At 43.8% G+C, this 24996-nt stretch overlaps 1 protein-coding gene across 5 annotated transcripts in view; it reads right to left on the reverse strand.

Annotated features, from left to right (window-relative positions):
• CCDC148 (coiled-coil domain containing 148) overlaps positions 1-24996 on the reverse strand; it is a 205255-nt gene that overhangs the window by 44988 nt on the left and 135271 nt on the right. For all 5 annotated transcript variants that reach the window (XM_069732976.1, XM_069732978.1, XM_069732977.1 and 2 more), the window contains 3 exons: positions 23108-23203; positions 22848-23026; positions 7608-7746 (listed from right to left, as the gene is read on the reverse strand). In XM_069732976.1, coding sequence (XP_069589077.1) covers positions 7608-7746; positions 22848-23026; positions 23108-23203 — 414 coding nt within the window. The remainder of the gene's footprint in view (positions 1-7607; positions 7747-22847; positions 23027-23107; positions 23204-24996) is intronic.

Below are 24996 nucleotides of genomic sequence, written 5' to 3' on the forward strand. Positions count from 1 at the left end.
TATGGGATTCATGCTGTACATATGGAGGCTATATGGGATTCATGCTGTATATAGGGAGGCTATGTGTGATTCATGCTGTACATAGGGAGGCTATGTGTGATTCATGCTGTATATGGGGAGGCTATGTGTGATTCATGCTGTATATAGGGGGCTATATGGGATTCATGCTGTATATAGGGAGGCTATGTGTGATTCATGCTGTACATAGGGAGGCTATGTGTGATTCATGCTGTATATGGGGAGGCTATGTGTGATTCATGCTGTATATAGGCAGGCTATGTGTGATTCATGCTGTATATAGGCAGGCTATGTGTGATTCATGCTGTATATAGGGAGGCTATGTGTGATTCATGCTGTATATGGGGAGGCTATGTGTGATTCATGCTGTGTATGGGGAGGCTATATGGGATTCATGCTGTATATATATGGAGGCTATATGGGATTGATGCTGTACATATGGAGGCTATATGGGATTCATGCTGTACATAGGGAGGCTACGTGGGATTCATGCTGTATATAGGGGGGCTACGTGTGATTCATGCTGTATATGGGGAGGCTATGTGGGATTCATGCTGTATATAGGGAGGCTATGTGGGATTCATGCTGTACATAGGGAGGCTATGTGTGATTCATGCTGTACATAGGGAGGCTATGTGTGATTCATGCTGTATATGGGGAGGCTATGTGTGATTCATGCTGTATATAGGGGGGCTATATGGGATTCATGCTGTATATAGGGAGGCTATGTGTGATTCATGCTGTACATAGGGAGGCTATGTGTGATTCATGCTGTATATGGGGAGGCTATGTGGGATTCATGCTGTATATGGGGAGGCTATGTGGGATTCATGCTGTATATAGGCAGGCTATGTGTGATTCATGCTGTATATGGGGAGGCTATGTGTGATTCATGCTGTATATAGGCAGGCTATGTGGGATTCAGGCTGTATATAGGGAGGCTATGTGGGATTCATGCTGTATATAGGCAGGCTATATGGGATTCAAGCTGTGTATGGGGAGGCTATATGGGATTCATGCTGTACATAGGGAGGCTATGTGGGATTCATGCTGTATATAGGGGGGCTATATGGGATTCATGCTGTATATAGGGAGGCTATGTGGGATTCATGCTGTATATATATGGAGGCTATGTGGGATTCATGCTGTATATATATGGAGGCTATGTGGGATTCATGCTGTGTATGGGGAGGCTATATGGGATTCATGCTGTACATAGGGAGGCTATGTGGGATTCATGCTGTACATAGGGAGGCTATGTGGGATTCATGCTGTATATAGGGAGGCTATGTGGGATTCATGCTGTATATAGGGAGGCTATATGGGATTCATGCTGTACATATGGAGGCTATGTGGGATTCATGCTGTACATAGGGAGGCTATGTGTGATTCATGCTGTATATAGGGAGGCTATGTGTGATTCATGCTGTGTATGGGGAGTGTAAGACTCATGCTGGTGTGGTAGATGGAGGCAGGTATATCTCGCCCAGGTGTTTGTCCTATGTGAATTAGGTCACTCAGTATCTTCAGGGTGCTAATGGGTTAATGATTGCAGGAATAAAAGATGACCAGCTGGGTGTTTCCAGTGTCTGCCTGGGGCACACAGATTGCCTGCCTGTGTGAGACAAACGTGAGTGAAGAGCTCTGCTCAAGATCTGTATGATGTTAGCTGGGTGGGAGAAGCCCCCCCAGTTGTTGAGATAGCAACGTATTTGTTTAGTTAGTGCCGGACAGGCTAGGATTTATTTTTATGTTTTGTTTTTTGTGTTGCTTTCACGTTAATAAATCTGACCTGAGGTCAGCCTGCTCAGAAACCTGCTGTACGCCTCAGATTCAATGCACAAACCACGTGTCCTTTGACCCCAGCAAAGGCGATCCCAGAGTGTTTTGTCACAGGAGGCTATATGGGATTCATGCTGTATATATATGGAGGCTATATGGGATTCATGCTGTACATAGGGAGGCTATGTGTGATTCATGCTGTACATAGGGAGGCTATGTGTGATTCATGCTGTATATGGGGAGGCTATGTGTGATTCATGCTGTATATAGGGGGCTATATGGGATTCATGCTGTATATAGGGAGGCTATGTGTGATTCATGCTGTACATAGGGAGGCTATGTGTGATTCATGCTGTATATGGGGAGGCTATGTGTGATTCATGCTGTATATAGGCAGGCTATGTGTGATTCATGCTGTATATAGGCAGGCTATGTGTGATTCATGCTGTATATAGGGAGGCTATGTGTGATTCATGCTGTATATGGGGAGGCTATGTGTGATTCATGCTGTGTATGGGGAGGCTATATGGGATTCATGCTGTATATATATGGAGGCTATATGGGATTGATGCTGTACATATGGAGGCTATATGGGATTCATGCTGTACATAGGGAGGCTATGTGTGATTCATGCTGTGTATGGGGAGGCTATATGGGATTCATGCTGTATATATATGGAGGCTATATGGGATTGATGCTGTACATATGGAGGCTATGTGTGATTCATGCTGTACATAGGGAGGCTATGTGTGATTCATGCTGTATATGGGGAGGCTATGTGTGATTCATGCTGTATATAGGCAGGCTATGTGTGATTCATGCTGTATATAGGCAGGCTATGTGTGATTCATGCTGTATATAGGGAGGCTATGTGTGATTCATGCTGTATATGGGGAGGCTATGTGTGATTCATGCTGTGTATGGGGAGGCTATATGGGATTCATGCTGTATATATATGGAGGCTATATGGGATTGATGCTGTACATATGGAGGCTATATGGGATTCATGCTGTACATAGGGAGGCTACGTGGGATTCATGCTGTATATAGGGGGGCTACGTGTGATTCATGCTGTATATGGGGAGGCTATGTGGGATTCATGCTGTATATAGGGAGGCTATGTGTGATTCATGCTGTACATAGGGAGGCTATGTGTGATTCATGCTGTACATAGGGAGGCTATGTGTGATTCATGCTGTATATGGGGAGGCTATGTGTGATTCATGCTGTATATAGGGGGGCTATATGGGATTCATGCTGTATATAGGGAGGCTATGTGTGATTCATGCTGTACATAGGGAGGCTATGTGTGATTCATGCTGTATATGGGGAGGCTATGTGGGATTCATGCTGTATATGGGGAGGCTATGTGTGATTCATGCTGTATATGGGGAGGCTATGTGTGATTCATGCTGTATATAGGCAGGCTATGTGGGATTCAGGCTGTATATAGGGAGGCTATGTGGGATTCATGCTGTATATAGGCAGGCTATATGGGATTCAAGCTGTGTATGGGGAGGCTATATGGGATTCATGCTGTACATAGGGAGGCTATGTGGGATTCATGCTGTATATAGGGGGGCTATATGGGATTCATGCTGTATATAGGGAGGCTATGTGGGATTCATGCTGTATATAGGGAGGCTATGTGGGATTCATGCTGTACATAGGGAGGCTATGTGTGATTCATGCTGTACATAGGGAGGCTATGTGTGATTCATGCTGTATATGGGGAGGCTATGTGTGATTCATGCTGTATATAGGGGGGCTATATGGGATTCATGCTGTATATAGGGAGGCTATGTGTGATTCATGCTGTACATAGGGAGGCTATGTGTGATTCATGCTGTATATGGGGAGGCTATGTGGGATTCATGCTGTATATGGGGAGGCTATGTGGGATTCATGCTGTATATAGGGAGGCTATATGGGATTCATGCTGTACATATGGAGGCTATGTGGGATTCATGCTGTACATAGGGAGGCTATGTGGGATTCATGCTGTATATAGGGGGGCTATATGGGATTCATGCTGTATATAGGGAGGCTATGTGTGATTCATGCTGTACATAGGGAGGCTATGTGTGATTCATGCTGTATATGGGGAGGCTATGTGGGATTCATGCTGTATATGGGGAGGCTATGTGGGATTCATGCTGTATATAGGGAGGCTATATGGGATTCATGCTGTACATATGGAGGCTATGTGTGATTCATGCTGTACATAGGGAGGCTATGTGGGATTCATGCTGTATATAGGGGGGCTATATGGGATTCATGCTGTATATAGGGAGGCTATGTGGGATTCATGCTGTATATATATGGAGGCTATGTGGGATTCATGCTGTATATATATGGAGGCTATGTGGGATTCATGCTGTGTATGGGGAGGCTATATGGGATTCATGCTGTACATAGGGAGGCTATGTGGGATTCATGCTGTACATAGGGAGGCTATGTGGGATTCATGCTGTATATAGGGAGGCTATGTGGGATTCATGCTGTATATAGGGAGGCTATATGGGATTCATGCTGTACATATGGAGGCTATGTGGGATTCATGCTGTATATAGGGAGGCTATGTGGGATTCATGCTGTATATAGGGAGGCTATATGGGATTCATGCTGTATATAGGGAGGCTATATGGGATTCATGCTGTACATAGGGAGGCTATGTGGGATTCATGCTGTATATAGGGAGGCTATATGGGATTCATGCTGTACATAGGGAGGCTATGTGGGATTCATGCTGTATATAGGGAGGCTATGTGGGATTCATGCTGTATATAGGGAGGCTATATGGGATTCATGCTGTACATATGGAGGCTATGTGGGATTCATGCTGTACATGGGGAGGCTATATGGGATTCATGCTGTATATGGGGAGGCTATATGGGATTCATGCTGTATATGGGGAGGCTATATGGGATTCATGCTGTATATAGGGAGGCTATATGGGATTCATGCTGTACATAGGGAGGCTATGTGGGATTCATGCTGTATATATGGAGGCTATATGGGATTCATGCTGTATATAGGGAGGCTATATGGGATTCATGCTGTACATAGGGAGGCTATGTGGGATTCATGCTGTATATAGGGAGGCTATGTGGGATTCATGCTGTATATAGGGAGGCTATATGGGATTCATGCTGTATATAGGGAGGCTATATGTGATTCATGCTGTACATAGGGAGGCTATGTGGGATTCATGCTGTATATAGGGAGGCTATGTGGGAATCATGCTGTATATGAGGAGGCTATGTGGGATTCATGCTGTACATAGGGAGGCTATGTGTGATTCATGCTGTATATGGGGAGGCTATGTGGGATTCATGCTGTACATAGGGAGGCTATATGGGATTCATGCTGTACATAGGGAGGCTATGTGAGGCTCATACTGTATATAGTGGATGTTTGGGGCTCATGCTGTATATGGGAGGCTATGTGAGGCTTACGCTGTATATATTAGTCTATATGGGGCTCATACTGTATACAGGAGGCTATGTTGCGGATCTTACTTTATATAGAAGGCTACGTAGGGGCTCTTATTGTATACAGAAGGCTACGGTACCTGTGTTGCCGCCATCTTAACTATATGGGTCCACTGCATCCTTGCGTGCATTTGTTTGGAGGTCTGGGCAGGTAAAAATCGCAGCCTTTTTTCTGCTGTTTTTTTTTATTTTTGGAGGATTTCTAAGTCCTCTTTTTGTGCTTTTGCTACCATTGAAGTCATTGGAAGGTAATGAACAATGTTCAGTGGTTGCCCATTCAAGAAGTCCATGCACTTTGCCCAGCAATGTTAAAAAAAAAAAAAGTCTTGTGATTACAGCAGCATAAACACTGATTAAACCAACACACAGTAATAGATAAAAGGAGACGATCAAATGCAGTAAGAGTGAACAGCCTAATGTACGACCCGAGACCACTGAGGCTATTGACTGGCTGCAGACATCATGCGGGGTAAATAAGCAATAACGTCTACAGCCACAGAGAACGGCCGGGAGTACACCCAGAATATATTCAGCTATAGCATTATCTTACACAACACCATTAAAAATGTAAATGCAAGAAAATATAATGTATCGTGAATAATGCATGAGCATTTCTGTACATGTAATTTTTGCATAATAAGCATGCATATTTAAAAGATTTCCTAATTATTTGAGGTGTTGAAATAAAAAGTAGAAACATATTTAAGTGTCTACAGATTTAATACATGGCCCCTTGTTGGACATATTAGCAGCAGAGGCTCCGATATCTGCTCTCTATGTGTAGTGCCAGGCTACAGCCATTGCCACCTCCGCACAGTTATATCACTGCTGGGATTTCAGGTCTTAGGATTTGGCAGTAGGTAGAGATAATTACAGCATTGTCATACAGCCTGGAAAACGTTCAAGACTACTTATTTCAGCATGTTACACAAAGACCTTATTGGATCCAGTAAAGGTGGGAATTTCTTATAATATCTAGGACTGAGTCAAGGTCTAGGCATGAAAGCCGTAGATGAAAGTAGACTTAGTGGTGCAAGTCAAGCATGGCACGTAATGCTATTTTTCCCCACAATGATGGAAAATGTTCTAGTTTTTCTTCTGATCTTTTTCATTCACACACACAGACTAGCTAAAAAAATAAGTCACCGGCGTTAATTTAGGAATACGAAAAGGAGGAGATCATCTTTAGTACCTTTGTTTTGAGCAATAAAAACACTGTAACATCACAAGGTACCAGCACAGTCCAAAAACTAGGTCTTCGAAATGAAGATTGAAGAGTGATGGACCTGTGTCTTGTTACAACCTACATAACTAGATAAGACTATCCATAGAGATGAGCGGACCTGAACTTTAAAGTTCGGGCAGTTAGTGTCCAGTGCTCAATGTCGAACACAGACTTTTCCCGGACGTTCGTTGCAATGTTCAGAGTTGTGGAAGAGAGATAGAGAGAATTGTCTAGCGCATAAATCCAAGTACACATTGTTTTTGATAGGGTTTGGGTTCTGGTTCAAGTTCGGGTACAACCAAATATTAAGTTGAGGATGCCAAAAATTTTGTCCGAACCATTTTTGGGGTTTTGTGTGGAGTGATTTCCAATATGCCTTTTTTTCCATGTTTTTTTTTTTTTTGTGTTGTTCCAATTCACACAAAGGAAATAAACATGGGTATAACAAATGTGTCATTTCAATAATTTTCTGGGAGAAATACTTACCGTAATTTTCTGGAACAATTTAAAGGGTGCCAACACTTTTGGCCATGACTACATATACCAGGATGGGGTATATATGTGCCAGAATGGGGCCCAGGATGGTGGATATATGGTATATACTGAATATCATGATGAAGCCAAGAATAAAAGATATATGTACCAGGATGGGGCCTAGGAAAAGGGACATATATACCAGGATGGGGCCAGGTGGGGTAACATATATACCAGGATGGAGGACATATATGTATACCAGAATGGGGCCAGGATGAGAGACATATATATCAGGAAGGAGCCCAAGATGGGGGGCATTACTACATAATGGGGGAGGAAGTGCACCTTGTATGTCCTTATAAGATTTAGAACGCTATAAGGGCCCATACAACCCTTGTAAGCGCTTGGTATAACAAGTGGACAAAAAACCCTTTCTACATATTATTAATAAAAGTTATATTATAACAAGTAACCACTTTCTTCTATGAAACCAGTACATCAGTGTTATTTCAACAGAGAGTTTACAAAGTTCTTAAGTTTCTATTGAGTTTTAAAGGCCAAACTCATGCGCGTATCCCTAATTTTATTCTAGGGCATAAAACAAATGGACTCACCAGCTCCTGCCTTGGTTTGTGTGGAAGATGCTTCAATAACATATCCAAGTATAGTGTTCTTCTGTTGGGTAAGTCACTTGGATATTGGGTAACAATTGCTTGAAAAATCCAATGATCTTCTTTGCTCCATTTACAGTCCCTATAAAAGAAAAGCAAAAAAAAAGTGTACTTTATAGTCCAGGGCCGACGTTCTATTGGTATTGGTGCAACTTGTGCAGCAGCACAACGGGTAAATGGGGGACCAGTACCATCTGCAAGGCAGCTTCTGCCAAAAACACATAAATTTGTGTATTGTGATGAACCAGTGGACAGCAATGGGCCCATATACCGTTCCTGCACAGGAGCCTTCTTCTATCTCTGTCTGCCCCTGTTTATAGTGTACAGTTAAAAAGATTAAAGGGGTTGTCTACTTTACAAAATCCTTGTCAAAAAGGGTCCTTTAACAAAATGCTAATCTCAGGATATTCCAAAGCTGGCACTCCAACAAAATACTCAAAGGTAACAAAATAAAATCTACACGGATCCTCTGCTACAAATTTTAGTATATCAGCACAGCTGCTATCCTGCACTTATTAAGTCTTCAATTACTTTCCTCCTTCACCAAAGCCTGTTTTCTCTTCTTTCTCTAAGATACTTTTTCCCCTCTCCATTCTGTAGAAATCTGTGTACGCCTTTCTCTCTCCCTGCTGCTATCTCTATTGCCTCCTTCAAACGTCTGATTTTATCATGCATTATTACGATTATTTTGATATGACTTTGATCAGAGTTTGATCAGAGTGTGGTCAGTGTTATCTGTTTTTCCTGTACGTGGAGAGAAAAAAATAAATAAATTTAAAAAAACTTCTCTTGTTTCTCCTATTTGATATTTCGTGAATTTCGTACCTCACTTGGACGGCATCCCATGTGTGGTTTGATTTTTTCAAGGACCCATAGACTTGCATTACCAATTTTGATCCAACTCTCATATCAAAAATCAGACATGTCTCCGCGATTTTCCACAGGCCAATCGATCCATGACAAATCATGGACATGTGAATGATCTCCTAGACTATCACAGGTACGAGTATGAACCGTAAAAACAAAAAAATAATAGTACCCAAAAACGGATTTCTGAATGAAGCCTAAAACTGAGAGAAAAGAGTGGGAAATCTTTGCACTGAGGAGGGGCAACTCCCCCAAAACAAGTCTCAAAACAGAGTTTCTAGCTTGGCTTCTTCTACCAAGTCATATGGCAAGCCTCGGTAAGGGGTTGATATTGATTGTTAGGATTGTTACATTCAAAGGTTGATGTCAGAAATCAAGTCCTCGTCCTTATGAAGAGGCTTTTTGCATATTTCAATTTCCAGAGGAGTATTGCATGGCCTATAAGTCTCCTTACCCCCTAAGAAACATTCCCCTTTGATCCCCTGAAAACAGCTCAGCATGATTGAACTTGATGGGGTAGAAATAGCTAAGGCCTATACAAGAACTAGCCTCGTCTATACCCTCAGGGAAAATGCAGGAATAGCTATGGAGGATATCCACTAAGTTAAAACATAACCTTTAATGAATATAGATAAAAAATCGGATCCTAACAAGACACATACATGAACAATACAAAAGGTGCTCAAGTGAACCAGTGCTCGAGATAAAAAATTGGATCAGTCTTACCAATTCAGACGGAGATATGGAATGAATCCCTCAGGATCCATAAGGGTGGTGATTCCAGGTGCTAAGGGCCAAGGGTAGGGAAAGGTACACTGCCACTGTCTCCCCTGTAAACCCTTAGAAAAGCTCCTGTCCTGACAAGGACAGGCCCCGAGTGAGCCCTGCTATGGGAATCCACCAACCAAAGTGTAGCCCTAAATGTCTCTCTTCTCCCTACGCATTTCAACTCCAATGGGGGAGCATCATCAGGGGAGTTATATGATCAGAAGAGGTACCAATGGGTCCCCTCAGTAGTCCTAAACAGGACTGTCCGAAAGGTACATACAAGTCCGTATAAGTCCATATCAAAGGGGTCCCGCAGTGGCTGGGAGGTCCCAGGAAAGCTCAAAGGTGCTGGCTGTGTCTGCAGCTTAGGTAAGCTGCAGACACAGCCAGCACCTTTCGGACAGTCCTGTTTAGGACTACTGAGGGGACCCATTGGTACCTCTTCTGATCATATAACTCCCCTGATGATGCTCCCCCATCGGAGTTGAAACGCGTAGGGAGAAGAGAGACATTTAGGGCTACACTTTGGTTGGTGGATTCCCATAGCAGGGCTCACTCGGGGCCTGTCCTTGTCAGGACAGGAGCTTTTCTAAGGGTTTACAGGGAAGACAGTGGCAGTGTACCTTTCCCTACCCTTGGCCCTTAGCACCTGGAATCACCACCCTTATGGATCCTGAGGGATTCATTCCATATGTCCGTCTGAATTGGTAAGACTGATCCAATTTTTTATCTCGAGCACTGGTTCACTTGAGCACCTTTTGTATTGTTCATGTATGTGTCTTGTTAGGATCCGATTTTTTATCTATATTCATTAAAGGTTATGTTTTAACTTAGTGGATATCCTCCATAGCTATTCTTGAACTTGATGGGGTCCTATTCTCATGATATCTGCTGGTCCCAGAGTCGCAAATATTGAACATTTATGGCAAATTCACAGGGTATGTGATGCATTGGTCTTGTAAGGGACTGACAAAATATGGGTAAGTGGAGTTTTGTCTTGGATTACGGGAATCAAAATAATGTAGGCGACAGGCCCACTTCAATAGGGAAACAAAAGTGATAGAAATATAAAGGGTGCAGAATATAAACAGTTTGAAGATATGCCGGAGAAACATTGCAATTAAGTTCTCGACAGCACAACAGCATCTGCTGACAGTCGCGCAATGTCAACTCCTTACTAGGATGTTACGCGCCATTCTCTAGATCTCCCTCCTACACATATGTCCCCTGCGCGGTCTCTATCCAAATAGATAAATCACACTTGATTTTGTTGTGTAGCATACATCGGTTGTATCCTGTTTTCTCACGCCAACACTGCTTCATGTACTCTTTGCTAGTATAATATAACCCTTTATGCCTTGCTGAGCAGACAAATAAAACTTGGCTTCGGAGCTGAAATCCTATTTGAAGAATCGAAGGCAAGTGCCAATACATATAGCTAAGAATCAGCCCTTAACGACAGGCAGAACAATGGAGGAACCTCGACAAAAGATCCAGCTGGGCTCGCGCCATCACCAGTAATGATACTAATAGCTTTTAAAACAGGGTCTCTCATTATGAACGGAGATGACAACGATCGGCGCTGGCTGTAAAACTGATGTCAAATCACTAAAAATTTGCAATTTTAAGCAGAAGCGGCGTGGAACTAAAATTGCTAAATTTCTCTCTAGTGGACCGGCCTAAATGTTTCCTTTATAATATTAATTATTAATGCATCCAATTAATAGCATTCGGTCATAGCTTGATGCGACTTGTAGTTTTGAAAGACACCATTCATTTTACTGACGTACTGTATGAATTGAAATGTAAAAAAAAAAAGCATTTCCGCTATGTTTTTTTTTTTTTTTTGCTCAATTTTTATGCCATTTAGTGAACGTCAAAAATGATACTTTAGGTTAGTACGATTTTGGCAATACCAATGTTGTATAGGTTTTTTTATGTTTTAAAAAAAAATCCTAAACCTTGTATAAAAAAAAAAAAAAAGGATTGTGTGTTAATTTTATGAGCTTTGTAACCTTATTATTTTTCTGCCAGTCAAGCTGTGTGATGGCTCGTCTTTAGCGACGTGAGCTGCTGTTCTCACTATTATTATTTTGGAGGACAGAAGACGTTTTTTATCGCTTTTTATTACATTTTTGGGGCTGAGGTGAGACGACAGAAAAACAGCACTTCTACTTCTCTCATTTTATTTATCCTTTTTTCAGTAATTTCTTAATTTTTACATTGGAAAATAGGAGTTATTCAGAGTTTCATTTTTTTCTCCATTTTTTAATATTTTGTAAAAAAAAAAATTGCTTACCATTTACTTTTTTTTTCTTTTTTCAAGGGAATCGGTCAGCAGGTTTTTGCTACTTAATGTGAGAGCAGCATAATATAGGTCCAGGGATCCTGATTCTAGGGATGGCTCAATTGCTCAGCATCTTGCTGTAGTTTCAATATAATCAGTGTTTTATCAGCAGCAGATTATCATTAGAGGACTAGGTGTCAGGTGCACAGCAGTCCAGCTAACCTGTGCAACCACGCCCCCAGCACTGATTGGTAGCTTGGAAAAAAAAGCTGCCAATCAGGGGTGAGGGCGGAGCTATATACAGATCAGCATTCTGACCACTGCTACAGTTACAGAATAGAAAACAGGGATTTTATCAAAACTACACCAAGTGATACATCGCTGGAATCTGACATTCTGCCCCTCCATTATGCTACTCTCAGATTCCATAGCAAAATCCTGCTGCAAATTCCCTTTAAGATAAATTGGCAAGACATAGCAAATTATGATAATGACTTGCCAACATCAGGCAGCGATGTCTGTTTAGATCACAATTAGGCAAATTAGACTGTAAGCTCTGCAGCCTAGCCAATACAATCTGATCTATCAGTTACCCCTTTAAATTTGTCTCTATCTTGCACGTGTCTGCCTGATATATAGAGCTGGGAATCGTCATGCACTGTGTAAAAGGAGAGGATATTAAAAAGTCCATTGACTTGGGCTGTGTTATGTCATTAATCCGTTTATTAGCATCCGCTCCTTGTACAGATGGACTGTTCGGAGAAGATGTGGGAGGCTGAGCAGACAAAGCCGCACAATACTTGCTGGTCAAAGTCGTCAAACATCACGGTTTTACGCTAAGGCAAAACTTCAAAGCCCATGTTGCTGAATTAAGGTTAACTAGCCTTCCCTAAGCGGTACGTGAAGTGATCGCCGGCTGATGTGAAAGAACCTGAACACAAAGCTGTTGTTTCACAATGTCGGCAGCGAAGTCGGCCGCACAACTCCTGAACCCCCGAAGAGACGTGAAATTGCTAAGGAGTTTGATTCTGCACTGAAGCCCATTGTCTTACGGAAGCAGGTCCCCACATCTGTGCCTGTCAGGAACATTCAGTCCTCCTTCACTTGTGCAGAAACTCGCACGGCGGGACGCCCAGGTCCTTCTCCTCACAAAGACATCTAATTACTCTGCCGAGACCAAGACTTTGAACAAGGGGGGATTTCTATAGGAATGAATCAAGGAATGACTTCTGTGTCAAGAAAATCTCAAGGAGAAAAGCGTTATATCAAATGCAATAAGAAATAGATCGCGGCTGACCAGCAGAGACGAGTTGTCGGCTTATACCGGTCTTTCTTCAGCAATTGACCTTGCTTCTATGGCTGCAAAGGGTTTTTGAAGGTTTTAGTGCAACATTCGCCATTTGACAGCGAATGGTCTTCTGCACTGAGGAGTTCCTCTGTTATTCCTCCTGAAAATGCAATAAAAATGTACCTAAATGTTACCATGGTCTTTATCTAAGAACAGGCCCTTTGACAAGGGGAGTTGTAAGGTCCAAAGGTCCTGCATTTACACATTTACAGGAGGAAAATAAAAGGAATGGCGTCATTCAGAGTTCTAAGAGTGAGAGCTCTAGTATTGTTATTTCAGGTGGAATAAAAGTCAGGAGAGCTGATCCCTTTAATAAGGGTTGATGCATTACATGGGTGCAGTCAGATAACTGTTAAATAGGACTGATATAGGAACGCGGTGCTCGGACTGGCTGGCGGCTTTCCGTGCTCAGACTGGCTGGCGGCTCTCTCGACCGGAGCATGACAGCTGCATAGACATGCATGAAGCTGTGAGGTTCGGGTTGGGAGAGGCGCCGGTCAGTCCAAGAACTGTATTCAGATCTCGGTCTGATTTATCCGTCTTTCTTACTGTGCACCAACATGGGATAGGCGATAGTTGTTAGTTGTCGAGTTCCCGCCGCTGCACAGGGGGAATCTCGAACAATCTCCGCTGCGGTCTCCCATTCTTCTCCTGCCGCAGTGGAGTCTGCTCAGCGGAGACGTCGGTCCCAGCGTCTGGCTAGGGCAGATACTCTGCGCTTGGTTACTGCTGCTCTTCCAGGCTCAGCCATTGTGGCCAGTACTGGTCAGCGGCGAGCAGACGTCTCTGGGACTAAGTCCTGCTTTTCCCCTTCTGAGCATGCCCAAGGGAGGACCTCTCATTGGAGGTCGGGGGTCACACGCTCAGGTCCTGGAGCAGCTCCCATTGGCCCTCTAGGAAGGTCCTGAAGTTGCTGCAGCTATAAAAGGTTTGCATGGCCGCACGGCCACGCGCTAGTATCATTTGTGTTTTGTGCTTGTCGCCAGTAATACTCTGCCACTCAGGCTACACATGGAGAGTGTCCGTTAGCCGTAGGAAATTACATAGGCAGGCAGCTAGCGTCAGTGGGGCAATTAGTCGCTTGGCTTAGCATCTGGTTCCTTCATGTGTGCGGTTAGCACAGAAGAGTTCCAGAGCAGGCACAACCCTAGTTAGGGTTTTAGTTCCCACTAATTATTTCACGACTCTGTGAAGTAACAGTGTTCGTGCTGATACTGACCGAGTGATGGAACTCGCGTCTAATCTGACATTATACCGCCATATAGGGACACCATTTCTCTAGTAGCAGGCTTCTCTCCTGCACGGTGGACCCCGGGCTGCGAACGCACTTTTAACAACTCGTATATTTACTCGGTGTGTTCCGCCAGCAGTAACAATAGTTTTCTGATTCCTGAAGGTCCGACCATTAGAATATCAACCCCCTAGGAAACCCATTAAAATAGAGAATGGGGATCTGAAATACGCCATTTGAAAGGAGAGTCCTGCTCTTCCTTGATTGACAGCTCTGGCTTTACAGAAGTTAGAGAAGGGAAGGGATGGATAGAACACAAATAGCTGGGAAGCGGCACTGAACTGCTCAGCCACGCAAAGGATGCAGTGAGTGCTTGAGCTTGGTTTGAACAGTTATTTTGTGCTGAAAGCATCACTTTACAGCTGGGCTTACATGGAGACTTTCTGCACTATTTTAAAGGGAACCTGTCACCCCCCTCAGGCAATTGTAACTAAAAGAGCCACCTTGTGCAGCACAAATGCTGCATTCTGACAAGGTGGCTCTTTTAGTTATGATGCCTGCACACGCTGAAATAAACGTTTATAAAATGTGCCCCCTCTTACCCTGAAATCGTCAGGGAGGCGGGTCTTTCCTTCCTAATCAGACGCAGCACAGCAGTCACTCCGGGCCTGTGCGTGCCGGGCGCCGCCTCCTCTTACAGCATTATCGTCCCTGGCGCCTGCGCATTAAGTTTTTTTTTCAGGCGTGCGCCGTTGCGCTGCCCTTTGTACTTACAGCGCAGGCGCCGGGGACGATAATGCAGCAAGAGGAAACGGCGCCCGGCGCGCACAGGTCCGGAGTGACGGCTGTGCTGCGTCTGATTAAGAAGGAAAGACCAGCCTCCCTGGCGATTTCAGGGTAAGAGGGGGCACATTTTATAAACGTTTATTTCAGCGTGTGCAGGGAGCATAACTAAAAGAGCCACCTTGTCAGAATGCGGCATTTGTGCTACACAAGGTGGCTCTTTTAGTTACAAACGCCTGAGGGGGGTGACAGGTTCCCTTTAAGTTGAATGCAGCTCAGTGTACTCCTGTGCACAGCAGCGGTCCCAATATGAAAGTTGCGATCTAGCCCCAAAGCCTAAAAGGAACTGGTACACTGGTGCTAGTGTGAGCGCATCACATAGATTAAGTTCCACGGCCATACCTGCTTGGTTTCCCGGGTACTCCCTGTGGCACAGTAGTACTACTTCTTCTGACTTAGTACACAAAGCGACAGAGTCTGATTCCAACTTTAAACGTAGAACTTTACTGGTTTTCATATGCAGCACATCCATGTCTGTAACAGCATCAACATATAGGTCCACACAGTTCACTTCTTTGTCTTTCCCTGTGCGCTTCCCTACATCTTTCAGTAGGTCCCCGGGTCATGCCGTTTCACCCGGCACCACAGCGTCCTCCCTGTTCAGATTCACTACTTTCAGGATTTCCCCTCTCTGTTTCGCACCAGACATGAGGGCATAAGCCCATGCTGTAAGCTGCCACATGATGAAACGTCCTGCATCCCTTTCCTTCTGCACCGCGTCTCTTTCCTGCTGCACTGCTAGTCCTTTCCTGCTGCACTTCTGGCCCACTGGCCCTGGACGGCTGGGCCCTTTTCTTAAACATTATGGGGCCACTGTGTTGCCCCGGTCTCTGGCCCTCCGGGACTGCCTGGGCTCTCTGGCCCTCCTGAGCTGTCTGAGCGCTCTGGCCCCAATAACTAAATACAGGAAATGCTCACTATCTTATCCCACAGTAGCCCCTCCAATGTTAACTGTTACTGTTCCTATAAAAACTATAGTACTAAAGTATCTCCATCTAGTGTCCTAATTGACGTACTGCACTTTCCCTACTCACACATCATGTATATACATAGCAGCATAGGGTATTAAAACATATACAATTAGCAACATTTAACAACATTTAAACGGGACGTGCTTGGGGTATGAAACAGTCTCTGTGACCCTTACACTAGCTCTAATGCCCACTTAGGATCATCAGATCATTGGCACCCTTCGCCACATCACGGTCAGTAAAGTGTTGTACTTCTCCGTAATTTCTGTAGACCTTCAAGCATCCTACTAAATACCAGCATTACAAGCAGGCAGACTTTCATATCCAGATCTGCAGGTCTTGTTAGTATTCATATGCAGGCAGGAGGAACTTGGCGCAGCGCAAAGAACCTGGCACAAGATGGTAGCCACGCCATATGTACTGGCAGTTTTAATTCAGCTAAACTGCAAATGTAATAAACTGTGAATATCCTCCAGTACGATCATTCAGGCCTTTTTTGGATAAGTTTTAAAAAAAATATGTGTGCACAGAATGTAAGAGGAAGGAGCAGGTTATTCCCCCAAGGTTAGTTGGGCACAGAAGTGCGTGGAACTCTTATCAACTGCTGTTATAACATGCCTGAAATTGGTACATGAAGAATATAGGGGGTAACATCAAATTAGCACATTGTTATAGGGTCGCAATGTCTGTCACCCCTGTTTGGTATTTATGGCTGGTTCCTGGCTTCATTAGGGCAGAGCTGGGATCTGTGACTCCAGCTTAGCTGCAGTGCCTATAGGGAGAGTGAGGTAGTCTAGGACACACCTCCTGAGTCATCATTGGCTCAGGCTGCTGCGCTTTCCCTCTTCCTATTGGCTACTGAGCACAGAGGGTCAATTTCTATTACAGGACAGGAAGAGTGACTGTAAAAGTACAGACCAATAAACCACAAGTGAGAAAAGGATAACCAGGTATTGCCACAAGGAGCGAGTGTTAATAAGGAGGAGTCTGGCAGGGGATGCTTTGTCAATTTTTTTGGGTGGGGGGGGCAATTTGGTAATAACAATTACTGTGTCCACGAACATGGTCAAATTATGTGGAGGGTGCAAGAGGCATATGCCTGGGAACTTCCACTGCTTTGAGTACTCCACAATTGATTTTCCAGACTCAGGCTGCTTCTTTCAATCTATTTTAATGAAAGAACAAAAAGTCTGGTGTGCACAAGTACACTTTTATACAGTAAGAGGTGAAGAGGTGCCCTAGAATGAGTGGAGTGAAAAGAAATGGAAACTCCAGCACCAGCAAAAAACTAAATTAAAAGTAAACTTTTACTAAATGAAATAAGACCAGGATGAAGGGATAAGAGAGTTAAAAAAGGTTCTGATTAATAAACTTACAAGTGACCGTTTCTGCTGACGCTGATATCACGACGACAGAGCAACGGCTTCACTTCCACTCTGCTTTGTCGACAGGGCGTGACTGCTGACATCATGCTGATTGACAGTCAGCTCCTGGCTCACTGCCTAACTGCGGCGAGTCAGCTGTCAATCAGCATGACATCAGCAGTCGCGCCTTGTCAACAGAGGAGCCCGGAAGAGAAAGAGCTGCTCTGTCGACATGGAGCAGCTGAATCGCCGGCAGGAGCAGTCAATGACCGCTCTCTGCCGGCGCCAGGTAGAACAGGAAGATAGTTAGGAGATAACTGCCTGTTTTGTTTGTTTTTTTTCACTATGGGCTTAAAAACTAAGATAGTCCTGGATAAACCCCTTAAAGCAGTCCTCCACCCTGACACTAAAAAGTGACTTTATATTGTCATGTAATCCTCCGTTTGCTATAAAGGCCCTTCCGGGCTTAGCCATTATGGAGAATAATATAATACTAATATAAAATATAAATGGGCTGCGTAAAGCTAGTCTTGCACATGCAGATCGGGAATATTATTATTGGTTTTTATATACTTTACTTTGCAATTTACACTTATTGCTGCTTTAATAACCTAGTAAAATATCGCCTATTCTATGACTTCCTTTCAATGATGATTATACGACAGATAATAAGCCTTTTTTCTTCCTTAACCGATGCAGAACTGGTAATTGAATTTCAGATGTTATATTATCATTTCCTATCATGCTCTGGTATTAGTTGTAATTCTCTAATTCAGAGTAAGTGAAATGGAAACATGTTGGTTTTTTTTCGAGGTTCGGGATGCTCGTGGATTACTCAAATACAATTCTCTATAATCCTTTTGTAGTTACTGTAGTGGGAAATTAAATATTATTTCAGCAAAGTAATAAATACAAGAAATGATAGTACTACAGACCAAGGACAAATACAAGGAGAGTCTTGCCGTTCACGCTAAGTACTAATTCCAATTTGCCTAAAGGAATTAAACGGTAACGCAGTTGTCCGGCTTTCGCAATGTGGTGGGTGTCAGGGCGGAGACGTTCCAGAAATCTCTCTGAAAATGTAAATATTGTATTTTTATGCGTCGAGTGGTTTTATAGTGAGCGCTGCCTTACGGTTTTAAGTATGCATTAGCCAGTAAAATACCGTTCTAAAAATAATATTATTCTGCAGACTCTTTTCTGAAAAAAGGACTTGCAAAAACTTTTAAAACTCAGCTTGCTAACTCATGGTGTAACAGATAACTCTATTTTTACATAATTATATGGACACAGCATTGAAAGGAAGTAGAACCACCCATGTTACCATAATTCAAGTTCCCCAAATAAACATCCTCGTAGGTATTTTGTAGAAAAACAGGATTACTTCCATGACTTCCCCTCCCAGCTCTCTCCATGCTTGGCGCTGCTGTTTACTGCAAGCATTAGGCCCCATTCAGAAAAAGGGACCGATTCTAAACATCAGACTGTGATCGGAGTTTGGTCCGAGTGTCAATAATTTTTCTCGTACATGGAGAGAAAAAAAAACCAACGTTCTCCGCCTTCTTCAGTCTGACGGACCCATAGATTTGCATTGGTCCGACCCTTGGATCAAAATCAGAAATGACCATTCAGTTTGAAGAAACAGTCGAACATGTGAACAGCCTCATACAATACAATAATAAATAATATAAATAGTAATAAATAATAATAATATAATATCATAGGTACGATTGGTGAAAAAAATGTACGAGAAATTCAGAGCCCTCAAAATGGTGTCAGGCCTCATTCACACATCCAATTTTCATATACCAGTGATATCCGTGTTGTTCACACATGGCACTAGTACCAGTGATAGTCTAAATGACCATTCATATGTCCGTGATTTTTCCAGGTCCATGAGGTCCGTGGAAAATCACAGAGACGTGTCCGTTTTTCATCCAAGTGTCGAATCAAAACTGGCAAAGCAAGTCATTGGGTCCGTGAAAAAAAAAATCATACAGCACTCGGATGACATCTGAGTGAGGCCCGATTTTCACAGACTGAGAATGGAGAAGATGTAGATTTTATTTTTTTTATTTCTCCACATATGAGAAAATTGGATGGCCCTCAAATCACACTCTGATAAAACTCTGATCGGAATAATTGGTTTGATTTTTTTTTGTATGTGAAAAAGTTGGACATGTGAATGAGGAATAAGGCTTCTTATCCAGCAAGCTGCCTCTCAGACAAAGAGCAAAGGAACCCGTCACCATATAGCCCCATCCAAGTGTCAAAACCGACATACAGGTGAAAGCAGAGCACGACCTGTGAAAATGAGTAACAAATGGATTACCTGGGGGAGCACGAGGCCACCCACCCCTGGGGGTAGAAGAAGGCACGTGGCCAAAACGCGCGTTGGGGTGGGTGGTATCGTGCTCCCCAGGTAATCCATTTGTATGTCGGTTTTGACACTTAGATGAGGCTATATTGTCCTTAGTGCATCTTTATGTTTTAGACTCACCCTGTATATGGTGTATTTTTAGTGCTCGGAGATTTAGTTTTCATCGCCGCAGCTGAATGACTTACATCTGTTAGTCAGCATAAGTACATGTGGGGACTCCCTAGCAACCAGGAAACCCCCACATGTACTCAGCCTGGCTAACAGATGTAAATCATTCAGCTGCGGCAATAAAAACTAAATCTCCGAGCACTAAAAAATACTCGGAGGACCCCCGAGCGTGCTCAGGAAATCTCGAGTAACGAGTATATTCCCTCATCACTAGTTATTATGATTGAATAAAATTAATATTCTTATAGAAAAATGGTTCTTTGGTGCTCTTGTTCTTTATAGGTTTCTCTATCTCTTGTGCACTGAACTGGTATATTACATCTTGCCCCACCACTGATAGTGATGTCTGTAAGCATGCCCCACCAGTGATAGTGATGTCTGTAAGCATGCCCCACCAGTGATAGTGACGGCTGTAAGCATGCCCCACCAGTGATAGTGACGGCTGTAAGCATGCCCCACCAGTGATAGTGATGTCTGTAAGCATGCCCCACCAGTGATAGTGACGGCTGTAAGCATGCCCCACCAGTGATAGTGATGTCTGTAAGCATGCCCCACCAGTGATAGTGACGGCTGTAAGCATGCCCCACCAGTGATAGTGATGGCTGTAAGCATGCCCCACCAGTGATAGTGACGGCTGTAAGCATGCCCCACCAGTGATAGTGACGGGTGTAAGCATGCCCCACCAGTGATAGTGATGTCTGTAAGCATGCCCCACCAGTGATAGTGACGGCTGTAAGCATGCCCCACCACTGATAGTGATGGCTGTAAGCACACCCCACCATTGATAGTGACGGCTGTAAGCATGCCCCACCAGTGATAGTGATGGCTGTAAGCATGCCCCACCAGTGATAGTGACGGCTGTAAGCATGCCCCACCAGTGATAGTGACGGGTGTAAGCATGCCCCACCAGTGATAGTGATGTCTGTAAGCATGCCCCACCAGTGATAGTGACGGCTGTAAGCATGCCCCACCAGTGATAGTGATGGCTGTAAGCATGCCCCACCAGTGATAGTGACGGCTGTAAGCATGCCCCACCAGTGATAGTGACGGGTGTAAGCATGCCCCACCAGTGATAGTGATGTCTGTAAGCATGCCCCACCAGTGATAGTGATGTCTGTAAGCATGCCCCACCACTGATAGTGATGGCTGTAAGCACACCCCACCATTGATAGTGACGGCTGTAAGCACACCCCACCACTGATAGTGACGGCTGTAAGCATGCCCCACCAGTGATAGTGATGTCTGTAAGCATGCCCCACCAGTGATAGTGATGTCTGTAAGCATGCCCCACCAGTGATAGTGATGGCTGTAAGCATGCCCCACCACTGATAGTGATGGCTGTAAGCACACCCCACCATTGATAGTGACGGCTGTAAGCATGCCCCACCAGTGATAGTGACGGCTGTAAGCATGCCCCACCAGTGATAGTGATGTCTGTAAGCATGCCCCACCAGTGATAGTGATGTCTGTAAGCATGCCCCACCAGTGATAGTGACGGGTGTAAGCATGCCCCACCAGTGATAGTGATGGCTGTAAGCATGCCCCACCAGTGATAGTGATGGCTGTAAGCACACCCCACCATTGATAGTGACGGCTGTAAGCACACCCCACCACTGATAGTGACGGGTGTAAGCATGCCCCACCAGTGATAGTGATGGCTGTAAGCATGCCCCACCACTGATAGTGATGGCTGTAAGCATGCCCCACCACTGATAGTGATGGCTGTAAGCACACCCCACCATTGATGGTGACGGCTGTAAGCACACCCCACCACTGATAGTGACGGCTGTAAGCACGGCTCTCCACTTTGATTGACAGCTGACTCTGCACAGATGTGCGGCACCGCAAGCCGTCAATCAATGTGCAGAGCTGTGCTTACATCTGCCACTCACAGCATAGCGAGCGGTGACTGTAGCTGCTCTGTGCACGCCCTTATGAGGGATTCCTGCTCTCCTGTCTCTATGTAGGAAACGTTCAGAAGAAACAGTACGAAGAACATTATATACCAGTACTAAGCAGTATAGCTGTGGATCCAGCACTGGAGCATGATAACATTTACTAGAACGCCACACAATCTCTATACCTCTCTCCCACACTCTGTTTCTCCTTCCTATTACCCCTTCCCTTTCTATAGACTTTAAAAGGAAGCTGTAATCTGTTCCCTCAGTGAACTGGCAGTCTATCGCATTTTTAGCAAGACAGATTTCTATTACTTTGTCAGAATTGTACTTCGTCCAGCGTCACTTCTGGACACCCAGTTGTGCAAGGAAATGCAGAATTAACAGAGCAGCAGCTTCCTGAGCAGCCATGTGACAGAGAACCATTGTGCAGAGAAACAAACAGCACGCCCACTGTGCACTGTAAGGATTCTCCGGTGCCGGCTGAGGGGAATCACTTGACCGCAACTATGCAATTTGCGTACCTCTGGTCATATTATGGGCGTGCCATCCAGAATTGAGCAAGGCTTGACACGTCTAGTTGTAATGTGGCCGGAAGTATGCTGGAAGCTGAGCACGTCTAGTTGGCACGTGACTGCATGTCTGCAAATCATATATTTGCAGTCACGCACCCATGGCCCGTGGTGCCAGCACCAGAGAATCCTCATAGCGTGCAGTGAGCACAATGTGAGGATTCACAAGTTTGCCTACTGCCGGAGAACCCCTTTAAGAAAAATTTGAGAATGAATGTTCAGTCCAGGAGGAGAAAGAAGCAGATTTTTCCAACAAGATATATTACAAACTTTCTTATTTTTACATAAACTATCAATTCATGGGGAAAACTCTAAGCATTATGAAGCCTGAAAGGAGGAAAGACTGCAGCCCAACAAATGATGTAGGTTTAGGAAAAGAAAGCCAAGGCGAGAAGGTGAATAACAAGAAACATTGTGTGATGTCTGCTGCACAAGTCCTGGGAGGAGATATTATTTGGTGAGAAGACATAGGCCACCACATCCCACCTGTCTATGTCTTTGTGCTGACGATCAAGCTCCTCCATCCTGGACTGGTATACGCCAACAAGCTGCTGGTAATCGGTCAAAATTGAGGTCTTCAGCTCTGGATATGGACAATATAGCTCCAGGAGGACTGCAGGCACTTCACCAAACTGAAGTGTTTTTTCTTCTGTATCAACACATTCCTGCAAGAAAATGGTTTTACAGATGAACTATCCGGCATTTTCTGTGCCCGCTATCGCAGACTATAATGAGCATTCAGTTACCTGAAGGTCACGTACTAAAAGTTCATTCTCTAGGGCCCGCTGCTCCTGAATGAGTTTCTCAATTATCACTTTTTGTTGACTCTTAACAGATTCAACCTACAAATATATATCAAAGGGGAAAGCATTGACATTCGGAATGACGCTGTCAGCAGTAATTATAGATGCGCCACATGGACATGGGAAATACGGCGACTACCAAACAACAGACTCAGTCACTGCTACTGACAATATAAAGAAACCGAGCGAGAAGTATCATTTACGTTTGCTCAAATAACCACTGAATACTCTCTCATTACTGTAAAATTCATTCTAAACCACTATATCATGTACACGGGCAGAAACCTAAGCCCACCTCTATGGGTTGATTGAGCAATGACTTTTCCCAACCATTGGTCTTGGTGATCAGGTCCGCTAATCAAACAACAAATGAGCGAAGAAACGCGCTAATGATTGTTCGATCACATACGGTGCCAATGATTGACCGAAACTGGCTACGATCCATAATCAGAGCAGGACTCGGCCAGAATGGACCATTATGGCTATATTCAGGGCTCTGCTAAGATATTAGACATATTCTGTGAGTAAATTAATATTAATACTGATACTAATATCATGTCCGATGACATGAAGTTCCACTTCCTCCTTCCTGTTCTGTGTCTGGCTGTAAGACAACTGCCTCCAACTCCGGGAGGCCTCCTACTGGTCTGCCGTAGGACAACGATTACCAAGCCCTGACCCACCAACAAAAAATGGATCAACAACATATTAAAGAAATGTTCACACCTGTAAAGTGCACTCTGCTGAGCACCGTAGTCACTTTTATGAAGTCAAAAGAGTCAATTTTTTAAGTGTTCATCTCACTCAGACACGCCTAAAAAATGTTGTGACCGCCCTTTTGTACATGTCTGGAAAAGACGATCATTGCCAGTACGAAGGTCAGCCGTATAAAAGTGAATGGCTCCGTCAGTGGTTTGTCAGAAAAAAACAAAATCCCAATGCAGTGTTCATTCATATGAGGGTAGGTGCACACGAAAAATGGTCCGATTATCCTAATGAGGCTTTGATCATAGTGGGATCAGTTCTTATAGGTGGAGAGATAAAAAAAATGGTTTTTCGACCTTCTCCATTCTGCTAGTCCATGAACATCGGACCGTACTCGAATGTCATCTAAGTCTGATCTGATGTTTTCTAAAGACCAACAGACGGGCAACCGATTTTCCAATTTTTTTCTGGACATGTGCACAGCTCCATAGAATAACATGGGTACGAGTGCAATCCGTGAAAATCAAAGACAGAACTCGTCCGATATAATCTGTCGTGTACACGAGCCCTAAGACCATCTTTTTCAGGATCATAAAGAAAAAGCTACATCCAATGACCAATAATTGTTTAACCCTTTACTTCTAAGTTTAGTGTATTGGGTTATCTTTTTGTAATATTGTAGCTCGCACTACAAATTTGCAGGGATTTCACAGTTAATTATTGAATTTGAAATAAAATCTATACATTACAACATGTCATATTCTCACACTGCAAATTACCTACTTATTTCTGTTTGAAGATTACATATTCCTTTATAGAACATCTGTCACAATCTTAGGAATTGTATTCACTTGGGAGTGATAGAGTACGGTAAATGATGTAAATTACGTGAATAAAAGAAGTATAACATGCAAAACATATAACATAAAGGGGAATCTATTAATCCATTTTCACCACTTTTCTATCTCTCTTGCGAAAAAAGTCATTGGGTTTTTAGTGAGAGGGGGTGCAGTCAGCAACATTAAGAAACTAAATAAATAAGAATCCGTCAGCAACAGATGTTGCATAGGAGCTGATCTGCAATCCTTGGTAGCAGCTGCTACACGTTGAACAGAAGCTGATCTACA

The sequence above is a fragment of the Ranitomeya imitator genome, chromosome 7 (assembly GCF_032444005.1).
Source record: "Ranitomeya imitator isolate aRanImi1 chromosome 7, aRanImi1.pri, whole genome shotgun sequence".
In the NCBI taxonomy this organism is placed as follows: domain Eukaryota; kingdom Metazoa; phylum Chordata; class Amphibia; order Anura; family Dendrobatidae; genus Ranitomeya; species Ranitomeya imitator.